A 25,891-nucleotide genomic window follows, 5' to 3' on the forward strand; every position below is an offset into this window, starting at 1 on the left:
CCCTCCAGGACTTGGTTCTGGACAGTGGAACTGAAAAGGCTTTTGGCAAAGTCTTGTGTGTTCTGGAAGGTTCTATGGGAGTGACATGGCGAGTCAGCTCATTGTGCCTGCTACCATGTGGAGCTCCTGCTAGGCTAAAGCATGCAAGGACAAGGACGGTCATTAGAGGCGACAGTAAGAAGTGGATCCATAAACACCACTTCTGTTTGTTGGCTAATTTGTTGCCAATAAAGTTTAGTTCCAAATTATCAAAGGATTTGGCCAGGAACTGGAGGGATTAAGGGAAAGAATGTGTCTGCATGTCAGACCGCAGGTGCCTGAAGCACTCCACCCATCGGAGGAAAACAAAGGTTTCCCCTAGGATCTTTTCCAGGGGGAGGGTGGTCGACCAACATTTTTGCCTCCCATACATTTTCAATGGAAGTCACGTGACATGCCCCGCAAAGCAGCGTGAGATACCTAGCAGCACACTCAAACTCTTGAGGCGACGATCAGGAAGCGAATTGCCTGTGTGTGTGGAAAAAGCCCCCCTCGTCTTATTCCTTCTGTGGGGCGGGGCAGGATATGTTTACCTCTTATGTTTTGTTACCATTTTGAAACAAAGCTGTATGTTCCAAATTGTAAACAACCTATTGCTGTGAATTCCTTTGCAAAGCAACGGAAGTACCTTTGTGTTTCGAATAAGTTTCATCAATGGCACACACTCTAAGAATTCAATTTCTTACAGGGATACAGCTCATATTCCTGCTCAGTAAGGCCTCAAATGCACTCCTCTCTGTGTATAACATACTTACAAGTATTGCAGAGGAAAATCATCTTGATCATCAATGGCATGAATATATTAGTCAACAAAGGACAGTTGCTGAAATACTCCAAGTAATGTACATCAGATGTTTGTTTGTACTAAGAATGTTCTCCCATTGTTTAATCATGGTGTTTGTTTCATGGTCTGCTAAATTGGAAACCACTAGCAAAATTCCCATACTGTCCAGTCATGCCTGAATGACTGGACAGTAGGGGAATTCCGTGTCTAGAAAATTTGAAAGACCAGAATAACAAAAGGCCACTGATGTCACAGAAGCCTCATGTTTAGCTTGTCAGTATTTAGAAGCATAAAAATAGGAAAGCCGCTCGGCTCTGGGAAAATATGTCCACCCGACAGTAACATTTTCTTGTTTTGGTTGACCTTTCCCAGGCCTCACCCTGAGAGCTGCCAGACTGGCCCCCAGGGGGCGCTGACGATCAGCCAGCTGCAGCTTGAGCACCATGACCCCGACCATGAAGCAGTGGAGGCGGCTGGTCCTGCTGGGGATGTTGGTCTGGATCCTCTTCTTCCTGGCTCTCCTATCACACTTCCTGGACCTGCGGGTGCTGGCCCCCGGCTTTGCCTCCCCGTTGCTCATCCACCCCGAGACCCGACGCCTTGCCTCCATCCAGGGCAACCACCGAGGCATCATGGCCTCCCCCGTCCTGGAGGCCTCCAACTCCCCAGCCACCCAGGAGCTCAACTGGGGGGAACAGCCGCCCCAGGGAGGAGCCCCTCCAGTCAGCCAGGAGGGGTCCCAGGAAGCAGGTCCCCAGGGGGCCTCGCAGCCTCTGGGAGCCTGGTCAGTTTACCGGGAGGGGGAGATGGTCAGGGAGCAGAGCCAGAGCAGCAACCCTGTGATCCTGAGTGAGCCGAATGAGGAGGAGGACTGGGAGGAAAGGAGGAGGAGGAGAAAGAGGACGAGGGGGAGAAGATGGAAGAGGGCCAGAGCGGAGAGGAGGAGCGCCGACGGCGACGAGGACTACATGTTCTCGAGGTCCAAGGTCGCGGTCCAGAGGCTGTGGAAGGGGAACGCCTCAGCGGGCATGCTCACTCCGCGGCTTCAGAAGGCCATGAAGGACTACCTGAGCGCCAACAAGCACCACGTGGTCTACAGGGGGCGCCGGCACGCCCGGCAGAGCGCGCACGAGGTACTGTGCCAGCTGAAGAGAGAAGCTCCGGTGAGGGCGCTGGACGGCACCGAGGACCCCTTTGCCGTGCTGGGCTGGGCCAAGCTGGTGCCAGGTCACCCTCTGGAGAAGCTAAACTTCCAGACATGTGCTGTGGTCACCTCCGCTGGAGCCATCCTCAACTCCTCCCTAGGGAAAGAGATTGGTGAGTACCATGTCTCTCTGTACCTCCTTGATGACTCCATGATGTGGAGGAGTGTCACTGGCAGCTATATCGAGTGCCGTTTGAATCCGGCATCTGGACTCGGGGCCGGCACTGGGTTGTCAATGTACAGGGTCTTTGTAAGTGACACGAGAGGCCCATAATAGCCAGGTTTTAACAACCAGCCTTGCCTCAAAGCGGTCTGAATTGATCCGAAATTAAACTGTAAATATTTGAAAGGAAAGTTCTTTAAAGTGTACAGCTTCACCCTGGTTCCACTTAACCTTTCCCATCACCTTTTGAGATTTTCCAATGAGGTGAGCACAATACATTTTCCATGGACGTCAATGAAAGTTGCACTGCTTTGGGAGCAAGTGCTGTGGACTGAGGTTTGTGAAGACGTGATAAGCTTTTTAAAAAGGTTTTACTGCCCCCTTGTGGTTTAAAGTTGTGAATGCCATATCAAGGTCCAAGCTTTTTAGTCATGATTGTGAAGTGATTCAGACGTTGTAGAGTGCTCAGTGCTCAATAGAGGGCACTGTTTACCAACAGAAGCGTTTGCTATTTTTACAGTGGCGATTTGCATAAGTAGGCCTACCTGGCATTCACAAGATGTGAATCTGTAAGTCATTAATTTGGCTCGAGGGTAATGACATGTTTGACTGTATTCACTTTGTTTCAAAATCACATCCTTCTTTAAATCGAGACTTTTTAATTAAAGCACCCAGGCATTTTAACTGAACGCTGGAAGATAACTTTCGACGTGACGCGACATTGTGAGGCAGTAAGTCATGTCGTTACAGCACGACAAAGATCCTTTTGACTGGATGTTGTCTTCAGATTCCCATGATGCTGTTCTTCGGTTCAACGCCGCACCCACCGAGGGCTATGAAACTGACGTGGGCAACAAAACCACTCTCCGAATCATCAACTCCCAGGTGAGCTCCACACTAGAGGTCCATCATAGACTTCCTGTCCTCTTGGGAAGGATGATTGAAATAACAACAGCTCCAGCTGTTCCAATAATAACCCGTCAATGTTCATGTTATTTAAATATTTATCAAGCTAACCGATTCATTCGTGTAGGGCTAGCGCCCTTTGATGTGACATTATATTTTCATTTAACAAATATTTACCATGTCGGCGTTCTGGTTTACTGCACCATCAGTCAGGAACATTGCTCTGGCAGGCATTCTATACTTCATGTAACTGTAGTATTTTTTCAGATTCTATGCTGCTGTTTGCATTTTTGTTAACTACGCACACTGTTCTCTATTGACAGTACACGACCTCACTGCTGCATACTTTGATCAGATTTCGGAAAGATCACATCAAATAGCATCTGACACATACTCGGAACACGTACGTCCTGAGTTCAGAATGCAGAGCTACTGCTTGATCTCTCGCCTCAGTCCTTCTTTAGCTGGCCATGTGCAACGGGCCACCTGGAATTGAACAGTTGACCTTCTCTTGTGCTCCACCGCTGTTGCATCTGAACAGCAGCATGGCTGACTGCTGTTAGGCGGTTCCCTGCCTCAGAATGGACACTTGCTGCTAAGTGGTCCCACCACAGACGATCACCGAGGCTAACGTCTGGTCAGATCTAAACACTCAGATCATTCCTATGAACCCCTTGGGTCCTGGGACTATCACTACTCGTATGCAGGGAACATGCTGTACTGTGCATGAGGCAGTGTCGGTCTGGTTCTCTCCGTGTCCGTTTGGATATCTCTGGATGCAGCTCTGACCGCTCAGGTTCCAGTTCAGGTTAGTGTCAGCCTCGAGGAGACAGAGCGCTGCCCTTACCTTCTCGTCCTTCCCATCCTAGATCCTGGCACGACCCAAGCACCACTTCAACACCAGCTCCCTGTACAAGGATGGGGCTCTGGTGGCCTGGGACCCTGCGCCATATTCTGCTGACCTGTCCAGGGTAGGTCTTTGTTTCCTCACTGCCCGTGGGGAGGCTTTTCCTTTCAAACCAGGGTGGCCCAGAAAGCACGGGTCTACCTTTTAAAAGATGTCTATTTTGAATGGATTTCTCAATGAGACCGAGACAGGATGTGACAAACACAATACGAGTAGGTGGGAGCAGTGCACATCTTTTCTTTTTGTAGCAGGAAAATCCAAGGCAAAATCAAGCAAAGGTACAGGGAAGGACTCGGTCAAAGATATTCGGTAGGTCAAAAACAGGCTACAAGGTGGAATCACAGAAGGAACAGAAGGCTTAGTACATTGTGAAAACACAAAACAATACCTCACAAAGAACATGAGAAACGGAACAGAATAAATAGAGTGCTCTAACAAGTGTCAGGTGACAATCATCGAGCATAATGAACAACCAAACTGAACATAGAAAATGGAGAACCTAGAATGTAAACATAGAAAAACATCAGACGACATCAGTAAAACGTTTCCAGTAAGGGGAAATTCCTAAAACAAACAATAAAACAAAGCAGGGAAAATGTGTGTGTGTGTGTGTGTGGGGGGGGTGGGGGCGCAGCTATTTAGGCCTTCTGGAGCTTTCCTTCCCCACGCAGCACCCAGGCACCCTCCTGCTGTGGCTGGCGGCGGCATGGCTGTTGTTTACTCCCTGTGAGCTAGCTGGTGAAAGGGTTGTCTCAAGTCTTTGATTAATCTGGGTCACGCCATGGAGGGGTACTTAGCTTCCACGACTGCCCACTGGGTTCTAATGAGGAGGAGTCTAAAGATACTACCTGGATGGCAGTCCCTCTGGGGGGAGGAAACTGAAGAACAGAGAGCCACGGCAGGGGGGGGGGGGGGGGCAGAGTGAGTTTATATCTACTGGGGTGCGAGAGGTCTTTGTCTGGATGTGATTTGTACAAAATATCATTCAGAGGAAGTGTGTGTCGTGTCAGACACACAAACACACACACATATTCAAGTCTAAACCAAAGAACACAGCCATAGAGACCCATACCATTCATGTCGATTGCACTACCACACACTGAGACACAGCCGACAAGGACAAACCACTTATCCTTAGCGTTTCGATAATAACAACGTTTATAACTCTGCATAGATGGCTGGAGAATGATGCATTGGAACCGGAATTCTTGTCGAAAACCTGCAGGATTCTTTAAAAGCCTCATTGACAGAGGTACTTGGGTAAAGCATGACCTTCGCCATCCACCGTCGATGCAATCAACCATCCAACAGGTCCATTGGCTTCATATAATGACACAACATTTGTTAACACGAAATTGGAAGCGAAAGTAATTGTATGGCCAGTCAAGAATAATAGGTTAATTAGTTTTGCACCCCACACAATCAAATGTGTGTGTGTGTGTGCTGGTGCGATTGAGCGAGTTTGTATGTATGGGGTGTATGTGTCTGTGTTCATTGTATGTCTGTATTGCTGTGCGACGTGTTTACAAGGCTTTCTAAATCATTTATCGTTAGCTCAAAAACAGCAAAGCTCTCTTTGGTGGAAAGATAAACACTGGAAATATGACCTCATGACAGTCCAATAAGCAGCTTTCTCTGTCTCAGAAGAGGGTAGGACCATGATGTCCTCTCTGTGTGCCTTCCTGTCATCCCCACAGTGGTTCCAGAGCCCGGACTATGACCTCTTCACCCCCTACGTTCAGCACCGACTCCTCCAGCCGGCTCAACCCTTCTACATCCTCCACCCCAGGTTCATCTGGCAACTATGGGACGTGATCCAGAGCAACACCCAGGAGAGCATCCAGCCTAACCCCCCCTCCAGCGGCTTCATAGGTGGGCAGCGACTCATCGTCTCTGGGCCTTACGGAGGCTTTTAAAGGCAGTATAAACCCTTGAACCCTTCCCACACGCTGTACAGTCAAACAGTTTATTTGCAAGTGTTTTGTTTGGGCTCCAGGAACGACATGTAGTATTACAAAAGCCAAATGATGTTGTAGTGTCACCATTCCTTATTGGCTAGATTTTTTACCAAGATTCTAAATGGAAGTCACGTTTGACTGGCCAGGCATAAATTCTACGATCAATTAAGATGAGGTTGAGCCACAAATATAACATTCAAGGGCTTCAATGTTGTTGCCATTGCATCCTTCCCAACTGGATTTCTGAAAGGTTGCATGGTCAAGTTCATTAATCATTAATTAATTCACTAATTCCTCTCTCCTCATTTAAACAGCTTCTCGGTTGTTCGGAGCCTGACCCCTAATTATTTTTTATAACAATAGGAAGAGCAGAGCATGAAATATTAACCGTCTCATCAGGAAGTAAATAAATGCACAATGAACAATGGGTAAATTGCTCAGAGAAACACACCCACAAGCATTCCATTACGCACAGTTGGACTTTTATTGAGGTGCAATTGAATAATTTATTTTAGTTGTTTGCTGTGCTGTGAAGTCACTGTACGCCTGGCTCATCAGAATGTTGAGTCAGACCCCGTTAAACCGAGGGAAGAGATTCAGGGACATTTTTATTCTCACCATTTTACTAACCAAGGACCTCAGCATTAGATGAAACCTGTGTGAGGACTGAATAGGAAGGACTGAATCTGCCCGAGTGGGTCTGTGCAAACAGCCGCAGTACCTTGAACAGAGGAACTTGAAAAGCTTGTTATGTACAGTCCTTCTGGCTTCACATGAATACTTAATATCTGTGCTTCTGAATCTTAATTAGTTTGACTTTACTGTAATACGGGTTAGATTATTGCGCTCCCTCCCACAGGTTTGATCGATTGATGTTGATTGACCATCTTGATTACTTATCTTGGCCACACTTAAGATCCAGGTGCTTGTCATAAGTATTATTTATTAAGCAATGAGGCCTTGGTAAGTTAGTAAGTCTTATTAACATATTAGGAGTACAACGGCACTTAGGAATGCTTGGCTGGACCTGATGTTAGTTTCCTCCAGGATCACAATGACTCTTATTTAGAGACTTGTTGCTCTTGTTAGTTAGTTGTAACGGTTTTAAATTCTTGTACTCGCTGTGAAATATTTTACTGTTGATTGTTTTTCTACAGGTACACTCTTGCACTTTTTGAGTTTCATGTTGTTCAATTGTAACTTGTTTAACTGCATGCTCTTATGGTTCTTCCCTTTGGCACTTATTTGTTTTTTCACAATGTATGCTTCATGTTTTGGCTGCTCGCAATGTTTGGGGCTATCTCGTTTTTATGATCAGTGACCTATGGTCTTTTGTAAAGCTCTCTCTTGGAAGTCGCTTTGGATAAAAGCGTCTGTTAAATGCATAAATGTAAATTAAAATATTAATGTTAAGAAGCATCTTATAAGAACATTATTATCTATTAACTAAACCTTATCTCATCTTACAATTAACACTGGCCCTAACCTTTAGCTCTAACCTTTACTAATATTATTAACACTTCTATAATCTTATAAGGATCTTATTAAGACCTTATTTCCCATTAATGAACACTTTTTACAAGCACCTGGATCTAAAATGTTACCCTCGTCTTTTGGATCATAAATATCTCATATTCTGAGTGTACAACCTTTCACAACCCTGTATCTCACCATTAGTTTGGTTCTAGCTCTGTCCTGACTCACTCAGGTCGATTCCTCTTCTTGCATTATTTACGAGTGCTCTTGTGCCCTCATCCACACGGATGAGGGAAGCGTGCTCTTGTGCCCTCATCCACACGGATGAGGGAAGCGTGCTCTTGTGCCCTCATCCACACGGATGAGGGAAGCGTGCTCTTGTGCCCTCATCCACACGGATGAGGGAAGCGTGCTCTTGTGCCCTCATCCACACGGATGAGGGAAGCGTGCTCTTGTGCCCTCATCCACACGGATGAGGGAAGCGTGCTCTTGTGCCCTCATCCACACGGATGAGGGAAGCGTGCTCTTGTGCCCTCATCCACACGGATGAGGGAAGCCTTGGCCTGGTGTCATAGACCAAGCTCACACCTATCTCACAAACACCAATTATCAACTATCATCAACATCCTTAAGTACATAGAGGACATCGAGTACAAAAAAATAATTATATCCTGACACTCATTTCACTTTATTAGGAGAATTCACTCTGTATGTTTTTTTTATTTATGATGACAACAATGTTAAGACTCTGAACTCTACGGTGGCCCTGAAGTGCAAATCACACCCACTAACATGAGTGCATCCCCCAAATGAAAACACTCCCCCCAAATACGAGTCAACTCCCCCCAAATAGGATGACTTTCTCACCTCCCCCCAATACAAGAACACGCTCCCCCAAATGGGAAACAACATTACATTAACTCAAAAACACATTACAATAACTCAAAACGGAAAGGGTAGGTACAACACTTCGTTGCTGAATGGATGCAGTAACTAACAAGAAATTTACATTTACATTTTACATTTAGTCATTTAGCAGACGCTCTTATCCAGAGCGACTTACAGTAAGTACAGGGACATTCCCCCGAGGCAAGTAGGGTGAAGTGCCTTGCCCAAGGACACAACGTCAGTTTGCATGACCGGGAATCGAAGTGGCAACCTTCGGATTACTAGCCCGATTCCCTAACCGCTCAGCCACCTGACTCCCAAATTGATCGACAGAAGTACAAAATGCAATAGCCTGACAGAGTTACGTGCACCAGGACATTGGTTTGTCATATCATATGTCATATGTAGCAAGTAGTAGGCTACTTATGCAAAAGTATATATTGCGTGTTAAACGTCAGGCGTCAGGTGGCTGAGCGGTGAGGGAGTCGGGCTAGTAATCTGAGGGTTTCCAGTTCGATTCCCGGCCGTGCAAAAATGACGTTGTGTCCTTGGGCAAGGCACTTCACCCTACTTGCCTCGGGGAGAATGTCCCTGTACTTACTGTAAGTTGCTCTGGATAAGAGTGTCTGCTAAATGACTAAATGTAAACGTAAAAATCGATAGCCAAACAATTATCCTGGTCCACGTAACTCTCTTATTGTGGCATTTTGTTCTTCTGTTGTGGACTATTCGTTTTTTCTTCTGAAAAGTCCTGCTTCCTTCAACTGTGTTTTTAGTGTGCGCATAGGCTACTTATTTTAATGTTGTGAAACGTTAACAGCATATCTAAGATTATTTCATAGGAATGTCCCTGATTAAAATAAAGAGTAGTGCAAGTCATGACTCTGAATTGTTAATACAAATTTTTCTTCTTTTCTTCCAACCAAAACGATCAACTTCATGGTAATGACAGAGTTACGTGGACCAGGATAATTGTTTCGCTATCGATTTTGACGTTTAACACGCAATTTATACTTTTGCATAAGTAGCCTACTATTTGCTACGTGCTTCGATAGCCCAACAAATGTCCTGGTGCACGTAACTCTGTCAGGCTATTGCATTTTGTACTTCTGTCGATCAATTTCTTGTTAGTTACTGCATCCATTCAGCAACGAAGTGTTGTACTTACCCTTTCCGTTTTGAGTTATTGTAATGTGTTTTTGAGTTAATGTTATGTCGTTTCCCATTTGGGGGAGCGTGTTCTTGTATTGGGGGGAGGTGAGAAAGTCATCCTATTTGGGGGGAGTTGACTCGTATTTGTGGGGATTGTTTTCATTTGGGGGATGCACTCATGTTAGTGGGTGTGATTTGCACTTCAGGGCCCACGTACTGAACAGAATACCATTTGACTTGACGCAAATAAGACAGCTGTCTGTGCAATTTTGGCAATGATGAGAACTCAAGAAATGTGAAAAGCAAAAAGCACATTTTGTTCAGGGACCATCTCACTGCATTGTATCACTGCAAGACTAAACACAAAGACTATATTTACCCTTCTACTCAATGATCAAACTATTGACAACAACTGGGAAGGGATTGCGTGTTAACAGTTCTTGGTTGACTTCTTAAAACGTTTTGTTGGCGACACTTGGCAACACACAGGAGAGGAGACACCACCACATGGCTGACCATTGTGAAAAGTTCTTGGGTGACACCGTGCTGTAGACTTCTTGGGAACACTGTCCATTACGTACATCACACAAGTCCCTGGGTGAAGATGACCCTTTAAGGCAGATCCCTACATGAAAAATACTTCTACTAGATGAGTCGGTTGACACGTTGACACGTTGTTTTGAGGTTTTTCAATTACACTGTCTGACAGCTCGTGGCCATCTTGGAAACAAAGGGACGACAGGAGGACTGCGCTGGTGTTGTCGTTGCTTTCTTTTACGAGCTCGCTTCTCCCGGGTCATTCCTTCCTGAGGCGATGGGACTGGTGCATTCGAGGACATTGGTGCTCAGCTCGTTGTGGTCGGCGCAGGGGGAGATCGGCATGGCCGCCGCCACCGCGTTGCTGTGCGCACGGCGGTTCAGCTGGATGACCGTGGTCTTGGAGGGCATGGATGATTGGCCATTCTCTGTAGCCTGGGCCTTGCAGTGGAACAAGATCAAAAAGCACCTGTAAAACTGGGCAGAGAAACAGAGAGAGGGAGGGGAGGGGGGGGGGGGGGGGGAGAACCAATGTTTGTTAGCAATTGTGTGTGTGTGGACACAATTTTCCACCCAATGTGGGTCCAGCGAGATATAAAATGTAGACGGTGTGTGCGTGTGGCTAATATTGATTGACCGATTCATTAATTTGTTCCTTGATGTGACTTTGAGATCCATCGCACTCATTCACAGATGACTGCACGTTCAAGCAATGAAAAACACCAGTTCCACTGGAACAACAAAAGAGACCTTTTTCAAATCGACCCCCTTCAATTTACAGCGACATTTCATCCGAAAACTTCACCCATGCCTGGGAGCTGGGTTTAAGAACGACGAGAGCCAGTGAATGGTGATGGTGTTCCACTCGATGGTTAACAATGACATGGTGTTGTGCTGTGCTTCCTGAGCGTGATGTTTCACTGACTGGTTTCAGTAGAAGCCACGGGGCATGCTGATAAATAAATTTCATAGAGGCACCAATGTACACACTAGAGGCAGAATCTCCAGAGCAGGAAATGAACACATAAATAAACATGACATAAAGGTTAAGGTAAACCACAGTTATGACACCGTATTCCGGTTAATGTCTGTCTCTGTATGTCTGTGTATCTGTAGCTGACTGGCTGATTGACTGACCGACTGACCTGGTATTGTTAGAGAGCTTAATGTGTATTAGGAGGTGCCAGTTTCTTGATAATAAATTGGAGGCTTCTATTGCTAGACAGGTCGGTGAGAGGGCGTCCCCCCCCCCACCCCCCTCATCTGTGTAAGGGCAACACTTGCTGTATGACCATGCAGTTCGTGCTGAAAGGAATGATTAGTGAAGCCGTGTTTTAGCCCTTCAGATGAGGATTATCCTACAGGTACAGCAAAGAGAGAGGTTATGTTTCCGCAAGATCAGCCTCCCCAATTCGAGATGGCAGATGGTGTGCAATGAGATAAGGCAACATAGCGGTGGATCTGCTGTGTGCGAGAAGTCTCTTTATCTCCACGATCAGCCTCTCGCACAAAGCCTGGTTCTGTCACGCAAACAGCGAGAGTTGCTCTCGTCGACATTGTGTTGATTGGGAGGTCATGGGACACGACGGCGGGAAGAGAACTTATTTCGAAACGGGGGTTCGTGTCTGGTGATTTTGTGTGCGCTGTTGAACAGTGCATGTTCACATGAATGGGCTGTAGTCAGCATGGAACATGCCAGAGGTGACGACTGGTTAGGAACCTGATCGCGTATATTATGCATCTAAAATCAATATAATCTCCTGAAAATCATCTCCTGAAAATCAGTTCAAGTCTAGGGTAGGGTACATAAATAAGGGTAACCTCCCCAGCCAGCTGTTAAGAGAACATCTCATGAACTCGACATCTGTCATTGCTTTTCATATGGCGTATGAAAACCTTTCGGTTTGCCGTTGCAGGTACAATCCTGATGATGGCGCTGTGTCAGGAGGTCCACGTGTATGAATACATCCCTTCGCTCCGGCAGACGGACCTGTGCCACTACTACGAACGCTACTATGACGCCGCCTGCACTCTGGGGGCGTACCACCCCCTGCTCTACGAGAAGGTGCTGGTCCACAAGATGAACGTGGCTCCTGAACAGGACCTGAAGAAGAAAGGCAGGGTCACTGTGCCTGGCTTCAACACCGTGGACTGTGGGCCGTGAACCCTTCCCTCGTTCTTTTGGAACGAGGGAACCCCCTGGGTTTCCGTGTAAATGAAGATGACAGTGCTCAAAGTATGAACCTGAGTTAACTGACGGGCGGACACGAGCGTGAGTTAGAGCGTCTCTCGCCCCAAGCCTGTCTTTGTCGGCAGCTGTGGCCGCAAGGGCGGGCAACTTCAGCAAGGGACTGTTAAAGGGATCAAAAGCTGTGGAGTTGACTTTCAAAGAGGTCGACAAGGAGAGAAAAGAGTTTCGAATTACTCAGCCCTGAAGTAATGCCTGGTTCAGGCAGAAAATAGCAAAACGAAACCGTTAGGCTAGCTGTAGTAAACACTGTTAATGGAGGTGTGTTCAAGACAGGAGAGTGTTGTGTTGTGTTGCGTGTTTGGGGGTCTTCTCATGAACACAGAACTCTAGAGCTGGTCTGCACTTTCCTTTTTGAATCATTTAGTTTTTTTTCCATCAACCCCTTTGTTTTCCAAGCTACACTGTAGCTCATGAAATGCCAATAAAATATCAAATAGATTTACAGGTAGCTGGGTAGCTAGCCAAGCATCTAGCAATGCTAGGTATCTGGCCTGTGTTGTTTTAGATCTGCTCGAAATAAATGTGTTATGACCTTTCTGTCGAAGGATAAAGAAAGACCTAACACGATTCGAGTCTGTCAACTGTGTGGGTGCGTTGCAATACAAATACTATGAAAGAGAAAAAAACGATTGTACATTTCTTGTAGACATTAATAGGAGAATAATCCGTCGGTGCAAAAACTCAGTAATCTGCAAATTGGCCCTGCTCTGAATTACTCAGTTGTTCCAACAATCACATTTATTTGGAGGACGTGTAATCGATGCATGTTTGTTTAAAGCTAAGATTGTAGGAAATCATTGTTGTGGAATAGGGTTAGAGTCAGAAAATAATTCAATGTTTTGTATGTATTTTCCTGAAATTGATGGTGATTGATGTGAATTCACTGTGTTTGAAAGATGCGTTCTAGAAACCTAAAGGAAAGGGGAATGTGAATGTATACCATCCATTGTCGATTCGTGTTTGACCTTACTTTGAACTTATGGTGCCAAATCAAGAAATTACAAATAGGCCGCATGCATGCCTCATAATTTCAACACATTTTTACACACTGAGTTAAGTATTATTAAGTATAATCAAATCAAGTAGAATGAAAAAGAATAGTCAAAAACATTTAAAAAACAAAGTACCTTTTTGAACTTTGATTATGGAACTAAGCAAGAGCAATATTGTAACTTTGTCTGTAACTGTGATAGTCTTGTCGTGGTCTGAGGGAAAACATTTGTGTGGACATATGAGGGAGAACTCTTTTGTGTAGAAGTTTGTGTACTTAGTGTACAAAGACCTAACACATTTTTTGGAAATCCTTACTGTGGGTATGCGTATAGTAATTGTATTAACTTGATTTTTAATGACGCAAGAATGTGTATTATCCGGATGTTTTTTTAAAAGCTCAGAAGCAGGAAACTCGGAGAGCACAGATGAAAGCTGAAAATCTGGGTCATTACAACATTATTCAGGAAAGACAGAAAGGTATTGGACAGCAAGAGCAGTTTCTCACTGTCATAGTGCGGTCTGTAAGATGGTGAAGGGGATTTACCATGTTGTTTACAGCTATACTACAGAACCCACAGCCATGGTCTTTAGCAATCGACAGATCCATTTGACTGCTGTTTATTTTCCTGGCCTTGACACAATTGTACAGATACACTGTGTAAATAGAATGTGCATTTGGTTGGTTTTGGATTATGGGAATCTGGTAAAAATGTAATGCAATGCAGCTATTCATAGTTGCTTGGTACTCTAATGACATGTATCGCCTTTAGTAATTATAATAGACTAGATATTGTGCCAAATACTTTCTTTGTGAGGTTACTGCTGTACTGCTGCTGCTAATGGTTTCTTGGGAACACATTACTAAACATCGTAAGGTGGGCAAAGCAGATGTTTTGAAATATTTGAGCACAGTGACAGAGCCACGTCATTAGGAGTCATTTGATTGTGATATTATAAAAAGGAAAGCAGAAAGCGACTGAAATGTCATTTTGATCTGGTGGTTCTATGATCGAAAATGTACAGCATAAGGCCTTAAATATTATTGGCTGGTCTTGACAAAAACCGTACAGTATATATCATTTGTACGGTGTTTTTCTGTTTTTACTGCTCATTTTGTATAGATCAGTTTGCACTGAACATGATTTGATAGTAAGATTTGTACTTTTCCCATCCTTTTCTACTAACACTGTTACGAATAAAGATGTTATACAGCAGTGTTCTTTGTCTCTCGCCTACAATCTTCCATCATCACATGTCAACACTACACTACATATCCCAGAATTGCGGAGGTGGGTCAAATATCCACGTACCTGTTTGTTCATGAGGATGTAGATGAGGGGGTTGATGACGGTACTGCTCTTGGCTAGGATAGATGGTACCACACTGGCGACTGGGGTGATAATGCCTGGATGGCCAAACGTGGCCATCATGGCCACCACGCCATAAGGCATCCAGCAGAGAAGGTAGAACACCACGGTGGTGATCACCATGACGAGGATGTGGTACTCTCTGCGCCGGGCCGCAGACTTCCGGAACCTTCCGACCTTAAGCAGGAGACAAGTGTTAACTTCTGTCAGAGTCCTTGACTTTATCCTGACCCAGTCACTAAAGGGATCTATTCACAGACCATACAATGGATTAATTGCCATTGACGTGTTCCATTCTTTGAAAAAGGAATGAGGGTTTAAAGGTTCCATTTCCTCTCTCTCTCCACCGTCACTGTAAAAAATCATTAAGGCAAAAATGCCCCCAAGATCTTAAAAGAAAATTGCCTGCGGGTTGCTATAGGTTCTGGAAAAGCTTCTCAACATGACCATCCTCTTCCTTCCTGGGGGTAGTTACTCGTGACTGAAGGGATGAAACCATGGTTTCCAGTACACTGCGTCCACCTGTCCTGTCTTGTTATATTAGTGGTTCCCGCCACAGTAGAGACGGGGAGGAAGTATTCAAAGACGGCCCAACTGAAGTCATGCAATACATGCAAGACCTGACACCTAGGTTGAGTGCTACACATCTTGGCCTTATACAGGAAGGGTTTCGGAACACCCATCTCATTAGGAGCTTCACAGAACCCCGAGAACCTTCCAGGCAGCAGGTTATTACTCAGTGAGGAATTTAGAAATGAAGTAATGGGATAAGGCCAATTTTTCCTCGTTGCAAATTAGAAAGGGGAGCAAAGTGTCAAGTCAGTAGTGTTATGTTTTTTGGGGAACAGTACAAGGAACAGTACTCTCTCTGATCTAACATCTCTAATGTTGGGCTGCTTGGACAGAAAAAGGTAGGTTTACAGCCTAAACAACGACTCTCCCTAACTGCCTTCGCACACGTACACACAGTGTGTTTGTGCCGCTTATCAGTCCATTCAAAGGAGGCGCAAAACTCTGACCCACTTCTTCTAATCTGGGCAACCGACCAAGTTAAGTAACCTCTTTATCTTTCTGACACGTCTGTTTTCCATCTACTGCACTCAAAACATTACATTTTTCCATTCATTTTTCAGCAGTGACCCTGAATCTCTTCAGTCCACAACGATGGGCTCGTTCTAAATGCCTCATGTTATCCTTCCGTCCTAAATAGTCAACTAAAAGCACACTGTCAGCAATAATCTGCCCTGCTGACTACTGGGCCCTCTGGAGATACAGTGTATATTGTGTTGGTACAGATGATGTGTTTCTGTACCGTAAAAGGCTGCCTGACCTGCTTGACAGCGTAGAGTAGCCTCCCATAGCAGTACACCATGACCAGGACAGGCAGGCCCAGGCAGAAGATGAACAGACAGATGATGTAGGAGTGGGACTGGGGAGTCCGCGCTGTCCACGAGACCGAGCAGCTCGTCCCCGCTCCCTCCAGGCCATAACTACTCCAGCCCAGCAGGGGGGGCACTGTCCAGAAGAGGGAGTAGAGCCAGGCTCCGGCTACGGCCAGCAGGGGCTTCCGGTAGTCCGGCGCCCGCTTGTTGTACACGGTCAGTGTGCTGTAGCGGTCGTAGGAAAGCACGGCCAAGGAGACGAGCGACACGATGCCTGGCACACAGGAGGTAGAGGAGAGAAGGAGAGAGAGGGAGGGACATGTGATCATGCATTTAGAGTCACCAAACTGGATGGTTTTAGCAAGCGACATAGTGACACCTGTTGCATTCATACTATTAATAGTATGTACTGTTCAAGGTAACAGGGTGTTCGCAGTCACGGTAATAGGTAGTCCAGGGTGTCACAGTAACAGGTAGTTGTGTTTTTTTTTCCAGTACTCTAGTCTAAACCGAAGAGGCATCTATACTATAAACTATCACTAATAATCACTGACAACAATCCTTGACAACAGGATTTATTTATCCAACAAAAAAAGTGCATACAGTAATAGTCATTCATCTCTTAACGTTCTACAGAGCAACAGCAACAAACAACAGGTGTGGAAGTATATATGAATATCACAGAGAGAGGTGACTCACACACAAAACACCAGATAATCAAAGCTTTAAGCCTTGAGAGAGAAACCTAACACCCAATAAATAGCATCAATTTAGCCAACAAATGATTTCCGCCATTGACTCAGAAGTATAAAACCCAGTCCTCTGGATGCATAAAAGGGTTAGGTTTCAGATCGGATACAAACTCCCTGAGGCAGTCTTCACTCCTCGGTGGTCCATGGGAACAGACCGATGTAAGCAATCTTGGCAGATTCGTTCTGGGAATTGTAATAATCTAAAACGTATGGTCTTGATATGGCCATACTCTACATACGTCTCTGACGCAAAATCTAATAAGTAATTTTTGATTTATTAGATTATTATTAGACTCATTAGAAAACGTACACCACTGATTTAAGATGTACTCCTATATGTTGAATGTATGCACCTTCCTGCCAAAGTAAATTCCTTGTCTGTGCGAACTTTCATGGCGATTAAAACCCTTTCTGATTCTGATTTGGGGAAATTCTCTTACAAGCGTACGTCTTCTAAAATTGGCTTTAAACGTCTCTGAATGAAATCATGACAGCCTTGGAGATCTGACACGATTGCCCAAACAACCTGGCTGATAAATATGAGCTTCATCCACTAACCCAACACAGGCCGATAACTTGGAATGTTCCTGTTGTTATTGAAAACGGAATTTCATCTGAAGCCTTAGGGATGCAGTTATTTACATGACTTTCACTGCCACATTGTTTGTAAAGAGCGATAGTGTCAACAGATCTGAGCCATGCTTAAGTTACTGCTCTACCACAATGGAGTTTATGGTACATTAGCCAAAAGATTTGGGGAGCTAAATCTGTTTACTTAGTTAAGACACATACTGTACATGTTTTTATTGTACCTACTCAATCACTGAAAATGAAACAGGAAATGCTTGGGGCAGCATATTGCACACAAAAAAAGGAATGCACACCAGCTGAATTGACTTTTATGTACCAAGTACTTCCTTCTGAACATCCCAAAATGTTCTTACTGGCACTATACTATAGTTTCAATAGGCTTGTGCTTAGGAGCATAACTGTAATCCAAGACTAAGCCTTGGGCTGTGTTTCTTCAATTGGAAGGCTTTGATTCAATCCAACAGTCTTGTCTCACTTTTCCTTCAGACACAAAACATGTTTCTGGGAGACGCTTCAAATCAGCCGAGCGCGTACAAAATAATTTGGTTTTACGGTACAGTATCACTGCAGGCACGCATCACAGTGGATTAGTGCATGATGGGTGATTTTACTTTGAAGTTGATGTCTAATCACCCATCACACCTCTACATCTAATTCATATTTGCTGTATGTAGGAGTGAGCTTCAAAGTACAGTTAAATAAGTAATGATGTTAAGTATTACTGGGGGGTTGCAATTAGATTCTTTTCATTGAAACTTTCTTTAATATAGGATGCTTTCACATGTACAGTGTAATAACAGAACAGCATTAGTCTTGTCTTGTTATTGTCACTTGCAAACCAGTAAAAAATGTACACATGGTGCACAAGACGCAAGAAAACCCAGTCCTGTATGATCTATTATATATCCAATTTAAGGGCATGTAAACGGCCAAGTTCCAACACATTCCTCCTCCACTCTAGTCCATGACACAAAACACACACACACACACAAATGCACACGAGCTCACATTGAAGGCACTAATTTGGCTCATGCTACATGAATCTAATTGAGATGTGAACACACACAATCAAGACACAAACACACTTCACCTGAGGAATAAAGAGAACTACGGGAAAAACTGGTGTTTTTCCGTTTTCCTTCCCCAGAGTGATGTTTACAGCCAAGTCTAACATCTGTCCATTTGCTTCTAGACGTGCTGAAAACAAATAAACAAGGCTGAAGTGCTGGCAGCTGTGTCCAAGATGTCGTTTAATTACGCTCAAGAGGCATGCAGCTTCGAAGCCTCTTTATTAAATCTGGACATGGCTGAGGCTGGAGGGGAGAATAGAGAGGCCACACCACACCCCATCCTCCCTAACACCACCACACCCCATCCTCCCTAACACCACCACACCCCATCCTCCCTAACACCACCACACCCCATCCACCCCACCACCACCCCCACCACCACCACTACCACCACCCCCACCACCACTACCACCACCCCCACCACCACCCCCACCACCACCACACCCAACACCACCACCACCACACCCCCCACCACCACCACACCCACCACCACCCCACCACCCCACCACCCCCACTACCACCACCACACCCAACACCCACCACCACACCCCCCACCACCACCACACCCACCACCACCACCACCCCACCACCCCCACCACACCCAACACCACCACCACCACACCCCCCACCACCACCACACCCCCCACCACCACCACCCCCACTACCACCACCACACCCAACACCACCACCACCACACCCCCCACCACCACCACACCCACCACCACCACCACCCCACCACCCCCACCACACCCAACACCACCACCACCACACCCCCCACCACCACCACACCCACCACCACCACCACCCCACCACCCCCACCACACCCAACACCACCACCACCACACCCCCAACCACCACCACACCCCCCACCACCACCACCACACCCCCCACCCCCACTACCACCACCCCCACTACCACCACCACCACCCCCACTACCACCACCCCCACCCCTTCTAAGAGCCATGCAGAATGATAGTGTCATAACACCGATACCAGATCTTTTGATGAGGTTTGACCAGAGCTTTTCTTTCGATGTCACCAGAGATCTTTTCCCATGGAGAATGGGAGGGTGACGGCTTTAATGAGCACAGTTCACCTTCTCAAAGCTTCCAGTCACCCGACAGAAACTTCTCGCCCCTTTTCAGGCCCTTGGACTTGGCACGTGACGTTACAAGAGAGCGCACACCAACGGATCTCAAAGGAACATGTGACCTCTTTGTCTTTAATCTTGGTGGGAAAGTGGAAGTACATGAATCCAACTGGAGCAGTAAAGTGGGAGGTGGACAGGCACTATTTTCTATTGTCGAAAGAGAACACAGCACCACGGATGGAGGACTTAAAGGTCCATTGATTAAGTCTAACGGCAAACGTTAGATTTAACCAACAAGATTGAACCAACGCGGTTGGTTGGTTGGTGAGTTTGTAATGTCCCGCAAACGAAATGTTAAAGACAATCTCTGTAACATCTCGTACTGATGCATGAGCAAGCCCCAATCAACATTGTGCGATAGTTCCAAGAATTACAGTGCTATTAAAGAATCCACCGTGTCTCCATTTGCATGGTTGTGTGGGTGTGGGGGTGATGGGCATGGAGTGCTGACTGGATGATGCCTGCAATGAAATCAGGAATGCACATTGAGTCAACAAGGTACCGCACGCCATATGGCCCTCTGGATTAATTGTTATTAGATATGGATCGATTAATTGACAGGCAATTCAAACAGGGTCACATGGCTGAGCGGTTAGGGTGTCGGGCTATTAATCAGAAGGTTGTTGGTTTGATTCCCGGCCTTGCCAAATGAAGTTGTGTCCTTGGGCAAGGCACTTCACCCTACTTGCCTCGGGGAGAATGTCCCTGCACTTACTGTAAGTCGCTCTGGATAAGAGCATCTGCTAAATGACTACATGTAATGTAATGTTTTCCTTCACTGACATTTCTCAAAGCACTATAAAAAAAAAGGCCCGGTTCATATCATAGTTGAGCAAATGAGGTGGCAAAAGTGTTAACATTAACCATAAATCATATCAACTGGGTCTGAAATGAAATTGCTTTCCCTCTCTGGGTCTTGCATGTTTCAGCGGGTATTTCTTGTGAGTCATTTTGCACTTTACCGTGCTCCTATACCAGCCTGGTTGACATTCTGACAATTTAATAAAGAGTGACTTCTGTGCCCCAAAAGGTCTTAACAACGATATGTTTCCTGAGAATGAGTACTTCACGTCACAACATCCGTTTCCTGTATGAATACTCGGGTACCCATGAAAATGCATTGTTCTGGAATTGAAACCAATGCCAAGCTTCAGCGATCCCCTTTATGGGTCAGCTAGAGTAAGGGGTTGGGTTTAGCATAACTGAGTTTGTGATCTCCTCATCAGTACAACGTCACACCAGCGTTCCCGAGTGCAAAGGGTGATAGCCAGTATTTTGACTGGACCTGTTAATGGGCTCTCACTTAGCTGTAAATATATCAGGAGAAATACTTTTTTTGCATGTAACACCAGCCCCCAGAAACTTAGCCAACCACTAGGAAATCATAGCGAACAGAGATCAGATAACTAACGTAAAAAGCAGCAGACTTGCCATTTCATTATCCACATCTCCAGAGACTCCAAAGACAAGAAATGTACTGCTCTCTGACCCTCTCTCTCCTCCAGTGTTCACCAGAGTCTGCGGATGAACCCAGGCTACCACCCTTCATGACTGTAATCTCAATATTGTCAACGCGACCAAAGGTCATAGAGGCTCAATTAACCGAATCACAATGAACTGGATGAGTCTTGACTGGTGACGTTCCCGCAGCGTGTGAATGCAAATAAAGACTATTCTGAGAGCAAGAGAAGAACTACCTGTGGTTTGTGAGACGACAAATGACAGGTAAGAGTGCCCCCCCCAGTCCCCCCAGTCCCCCCCGCCCCCCAGGAGAACGTTCTCATTCCTTGGGGAGTCGATTTATTTGCAGAAACTAAATCCTGTTCATATTACTACACAAAATGTCCTCGTGCAGACACCACTGGAAATGTGTCATTGAGAAGTCAAATAAATCGATATGGTGCTGGACACATTATTGCTATATTAAGTATGCACGGTAAATGATGTTTGATGAGTTTTGTAAAGCATTTCCCCCCGATTAACATTTAGATGCTGTGTGACATTAAGTCTACATTTCGATCTGCGGTGAGAAGCAGGGACAAGCCTCCAGGTGTTGCTTGAGATTGACAAAGAAAATGTTGGCACTAGCAGATTTGCCAGAGGCCCTTTGCCCCCTGCCCAGGAGAAAGAATATCTAGGTGTAGAAGCAATCTTTCAACATCAGCCCAACTTCCAGTGGAAAGAGGCAGTGGGGGAATTTGCAAATGAACTGTCTCCGAGCAGACATGGAGCACAGCGAGAGCATGCAAGCCTGTCATCTGAGACAGGGGATTTATTGAATCTGCTCCACGCCGATGCCCAGGTACATTTACTTGACTCAATCAGTGGCCAGAACACAATTAAACTGTCCATGGAGGGCTGGATGAAGCTGAGGGGACCACAGCGCCCCCCGCTGTGGTGGGGGGGGGGGGTGAGGGGGGGGGGTGACTGGCTGGACATGCTTGGGGATGACGACCTGTCAGAGCAGATTCACCCCAGCTATTTAATCATGTTGACTGTGAGATGGACTAAAGTGGTACTCCCTGTAGAGAGCAGTCGCTGCAGTCCACCTGCTTGTCTTCAGAGAGCTTAATAGAATGTGACGGACACTCCTGTACAATGTGAAATATTTGTGTTTATGGGAGGAATACATATCAAAAAACTAAGAAATCTAATTTCTTCGACAATTTATCTCTTATTATCAAATTAGAGAGAGAGATGGGGGGAGAGAGAGGGAGAGAGAGAGAGAGAGAGAGAGAGAGAAAGAGAGAGAGAGAGAGAAAGAGAGAGAGAGAGAGAGAGAGAGAGAGATGAACCCTGTTTATACAGTACAATTTATCTGGTACATATACAGAAGGATGATCTGGAAACAGGGTCTTCAATGTGATTTCACAGGGGCCTAAATGAAGACATCTGACAGGTGACAGGACATGAGTCTTGGCAAGCGGAACCATGTGAAACGCTCACAAGCACAGACACAGACAATCATCTTGTGTGATTGACCATGGTCAGGGAAAGTGCACTGTAGAACCAACCGGATGCCACGTTGTCATTGTTGACCTTTAAGGTGACATACATGGATCTGAAAGGATTCACATTGACTTAACTGCTCTCAAAATGAGTTTTCACGTATCGGCGACACGTACAATTAATTTAGTAGTAATAGTAGTAGTAGTAATTTGCTAGAATAGTAGTAGTAGTAGTTTGTGCGTTATTGATCCCCAAGGGGAAATAGTGGAAACGTTCATAGTACAAGCTAAACTGGGCTTCTTTCATTTTTAACCAGTTGCCCCATGTTGCAGTATACTAATTAATGCTTTACTTCTCCATCAGTTATGCAATCTCATTGCCCACCCCTTTCCCTCAGAGTTCTTACTCCCCAGCCGGTCTCCCTCAAGCAGGACAGCATGTACTAATCTTCAAAGCTGTTTAATTATATTTATCGGCGCACTTGAGATTATTCTTCAGACAAGCAGAGAGTTTGCCCTCGCCGTACGCTCCGGAGAGCACAGAGGAAAGAAGCTCCATTGTATACACAGAGCCCAGGTCGGTTCTTTGTGCGGGTGGAACCTCTTCCACACAGGAGATCAGTTCAAGCGTCTGCATTTCAGAGCCTGTTTGGGCACTGGCCCTGGCTCTTTGGTGTGGGTGAGGAGGAACAGCACCCACACGTAGCAGCTGGAAACCATTACAGCTGGGTCTGCCAAGGGCACCATGACTTTGCACGGCATCGCAGTCGCCACCCGAGCCAGCTTCAGAAGCCCGGGACACCTGTTAATTATTCAACAGATGGGGAATAAGAGGCTACTACGCAAGGTGTGTTGACTTTAGTGTAGATCACGTTCATAGATGGCAACGTCCTCCAACGTTAATGCAAGGGATTGAATAGTGTGTGTTTTGGGAGAGGGGGGGATGAATACGTTTGCCAACTCCCTGAGTCCAGCTGAGCGAACGCTGGGTTAAACCCAGCTCAGAGAAGGCAAGAGTTCATTCTGTGGGGTTTGTGTAGAGTAGAGGGAGAAAATTCAATGCTTTTCACACAATGTTTAGCATTCTCCATTACGGTCACCTTGATGGACCAGTTGTTAGAGCTGAATGAAAGATTGGGCTTTCTTACCAGGGCTGGAAACCCAGTGATAGTGGAGCCAGGGAAATGAAACATGTTTCTCCTGTGTGGATCATAATATTATTTGTTGTAAGAATTGCGTTTCACATGACATTTTGTGATCTTTTGACAACTTTGACAGCTACGTCTGTGACCAGATCCCAGTTAGAGTTATGGCGCTTAATTCCTTCTTTTTTTATGTTCAAACTTTTTTTTAATTAGTCTCCAAGGGGCAGTTAATTGGGTCAGTGAATATGTAAATCAATAGAGAACAGTATTTCTATGTTAAAGAGTGTCAAATAACATTGACTAAACAAGGCAGCAAACAGGGCTTTGCTTCTTTGATGTGAAGAATTAAATCAATTTTCCCAGTAACATCAGACTGCAACCTAAGACCCCAGCTTGTGTAAGGTGGATTTACATGACTTACAAACTTGACTTTTGCAGTACCAGCTGAAAGTAATATCAATACACCGGAAAAATATATTGTACACCTGTTTGACAGACTGTATTGTGTCATCTCATGCAAAAGTATTGTTGCCACCAAGAGGCCAGGTGAAAGCTAACCATTTGATTAACCATTAATTGTTGAATTATTGAATTATTTGAACCTTATGCAAAGCTGTTTGATTGTTTGATTTCCTACATTTAATTCAAAATTGTTTTCAATGTGTTATGTGGCCTCTTGGTGCCCACACTTTCACAGGGGATGACACAATATAGTCTGGGAAATTGGAACCAAACAAACTAAACATGTTTTTTCTGTGTTATGACATGATAAAGCCTATCTTACAACGGTCATGTGAGTGCCTTTTCAGCTAACAGCATATCACCCACACTCCATATCGGTGCTCTTATCCCAAAAATGACATAATGTTCTTATCAATTACAAACACCCGTGTGACATCATGGATGATGTCACTGAGACAAAACTATAGGGTCTATAGGAACCAGAAAGGAGGAGGAATTCAGAGGAATTCGACCAAACACTTTTACTTGATAGTGTTAGTTAGGATTTTTTCAGCAGGCTCATTTGGTTTGTTGGTGTCAATATTAAGGAACTTCCTCAAATACTTGTTTTTTTTTCGTCTTCTCTGTCATACCTGTCTTGGTTTCAACAGGAAAGTCCTCACCGGATGATAGCAAAGCTTCCAATTTCCCCTCACAAAATCACTTTGTGCACATTGGTGCATCAACACTTGCCACAACTCTCATCCGTTTTATAAGGATTCTAACAATACAGTGGTGGACGTGTACATTTTGAAGTATATTTGTTTTTACACCTGCTAAATTGTAGAGATGCCATGCTGATATGCCAGCACACAAACACACACACATACGCTCACACACGCTCACACACACGCACACACACACACACACACACACACATACACACACACAGAAACACAGTGGCCTCAGTTCATTATGCAGTTTACTGTAAGCGGGGCAGTCATTTCACAAGTTCCATTTTCATGCTCTGGACGTGTTAAAATGTCAAGACAACCTACATGTACAGTATAGTACCCTACTGTATTTAAAAGAAACTTACCGAAGCAAGAGTTGACGAAGCCGTACCACATACAGCCGTGCCTCCCGTACAACCAGCGTGCCCGAATACTGGATGCAAAGCTGAGAGTGGTGCCGCAGACGCACACGAGCATGTCACTCACGCTAATATTGAGAAGCAGCATGTTTACAGGGGTCCGCAAAGTTTTGAACTTGCAAAACAGGATCAATACTATCAAGTTATTAAGGAAACCAAATATCATTATAGATCCTAGAAACACTGAGACCACGGTGTGCCCTGTTCGAGACAGTCTCTCTGCTGGGGTGTCATTCCATTCTTGGTCCAGAAAAGACAGCGGTTCCTCGCTGCTTGAGTTTGAACTAAAGTTTATATTAGCCACCTCGGAAAACATCGTATGCAGTGGTCATGAGCTCATTGAGGCATTACTACTCATCTTTCATCCTCAAAAATGCGGCGCGTAACGCAGTGGGATGAAATACGTTTAATTTAGTCTCTTTGTCGGACCCCTCCTTGCCTCAGTGATTTTACTTGAAGACACTGAATCGCACTGAAGCTCGGAATCAATAGTTGCAAAACGAAAATCAGTTAACGAAAATCAGTCTAATACAGAAGCAACCTTGGCACGGACATATGTTAAGCAACTGACACGGTTTTGTAGTTCTTTGCAGTTACAGCAACAACAAAAAACTGGAAAACAAAGTAGTTTCTA

The 25,891-nt window shown here is 45.2% G+C and overlaps 2 protein-coding genes across 4 annotated transcripts in view; one reads left to right on the forward strand and one right to left on the reverse strand.

Moving 5' to 3' along the window:
* st6gal2b (ST6 beta-galactosamide alpha-2,6-sialyltranferase 2b) overlaps positions 1-14,475 on the forward strand; it is a 29,449-nt gene extending 14,974 nt beyond the window's left edge. For 2 of the 3 annotated variants that reach the window (XM_067260666.1, XM_067260664.1), the window contains exons 2-6: positions 1,196-2,140; positions 2,978-3,075; positions 3,966-4,067; positions 5,701-5,875; positions 11,931-14,475. In XM_067260666.1, coding sequence (XP_067116767.1) covers positions 1,267-2,140; positions 2,978-3,075; positions 3,966-4,067; positions 5,701-5,875; positions 11,931-12,178 — 1,497 coding nt within the window. In that variant the 5' untranslated portion in view covers positions 1,196-1,266 and the 3' untranslated portion in view covers positions 12,179-14,475. The remainder of the gene's footprint in view (positions 1-1,195; positions 2,141-2,977; positions 3,076-3,965; positions 4,068-5,700; positions 5,876-11,930) is intronic. The other variant, XM_067260667.1, reaches the window with a different exon arrangement.
* tmtops2a (teleost multiple tissue opsin 2a) lies at positions 9,671-25,649 on the reverse strand. Its single transcript, XM_067260668.1, has 4 exons — positions 25,204-25,649; positions 15,956-16,281; positions 14,569-14,802; positions 9,671-10,491 (listed from the first exon to the last, which is right to left on the reverse strand). Exons 1-4 carry the CDS (start codon positions 25,571-25,573, stop codon positions 10,252-10,254), a joined length of 1,170 nt encoding a protein of 389 aa, XP_067116769.1. The 5' UTR covers positions 25,574-25,649; the 3' UTR covers positions 9,671-10,251.
* Positions 25,650-25,891: the final 242 nt, after the last annotated feature.

Source organism: Osmerus mordax, chromosome 22 (assembly GCF_038355195.1).
Source record: "Osmerus mordax isolate fOsmMor3 chromosome 22, fOsmMor3.pri, whole genome shotgun sequence".
NCBI lineage: Eukaryota > Metazoa > Chordata > Actinopteri > Osmeriformes > Osmeridae > Osmerus > Osmerus mordax.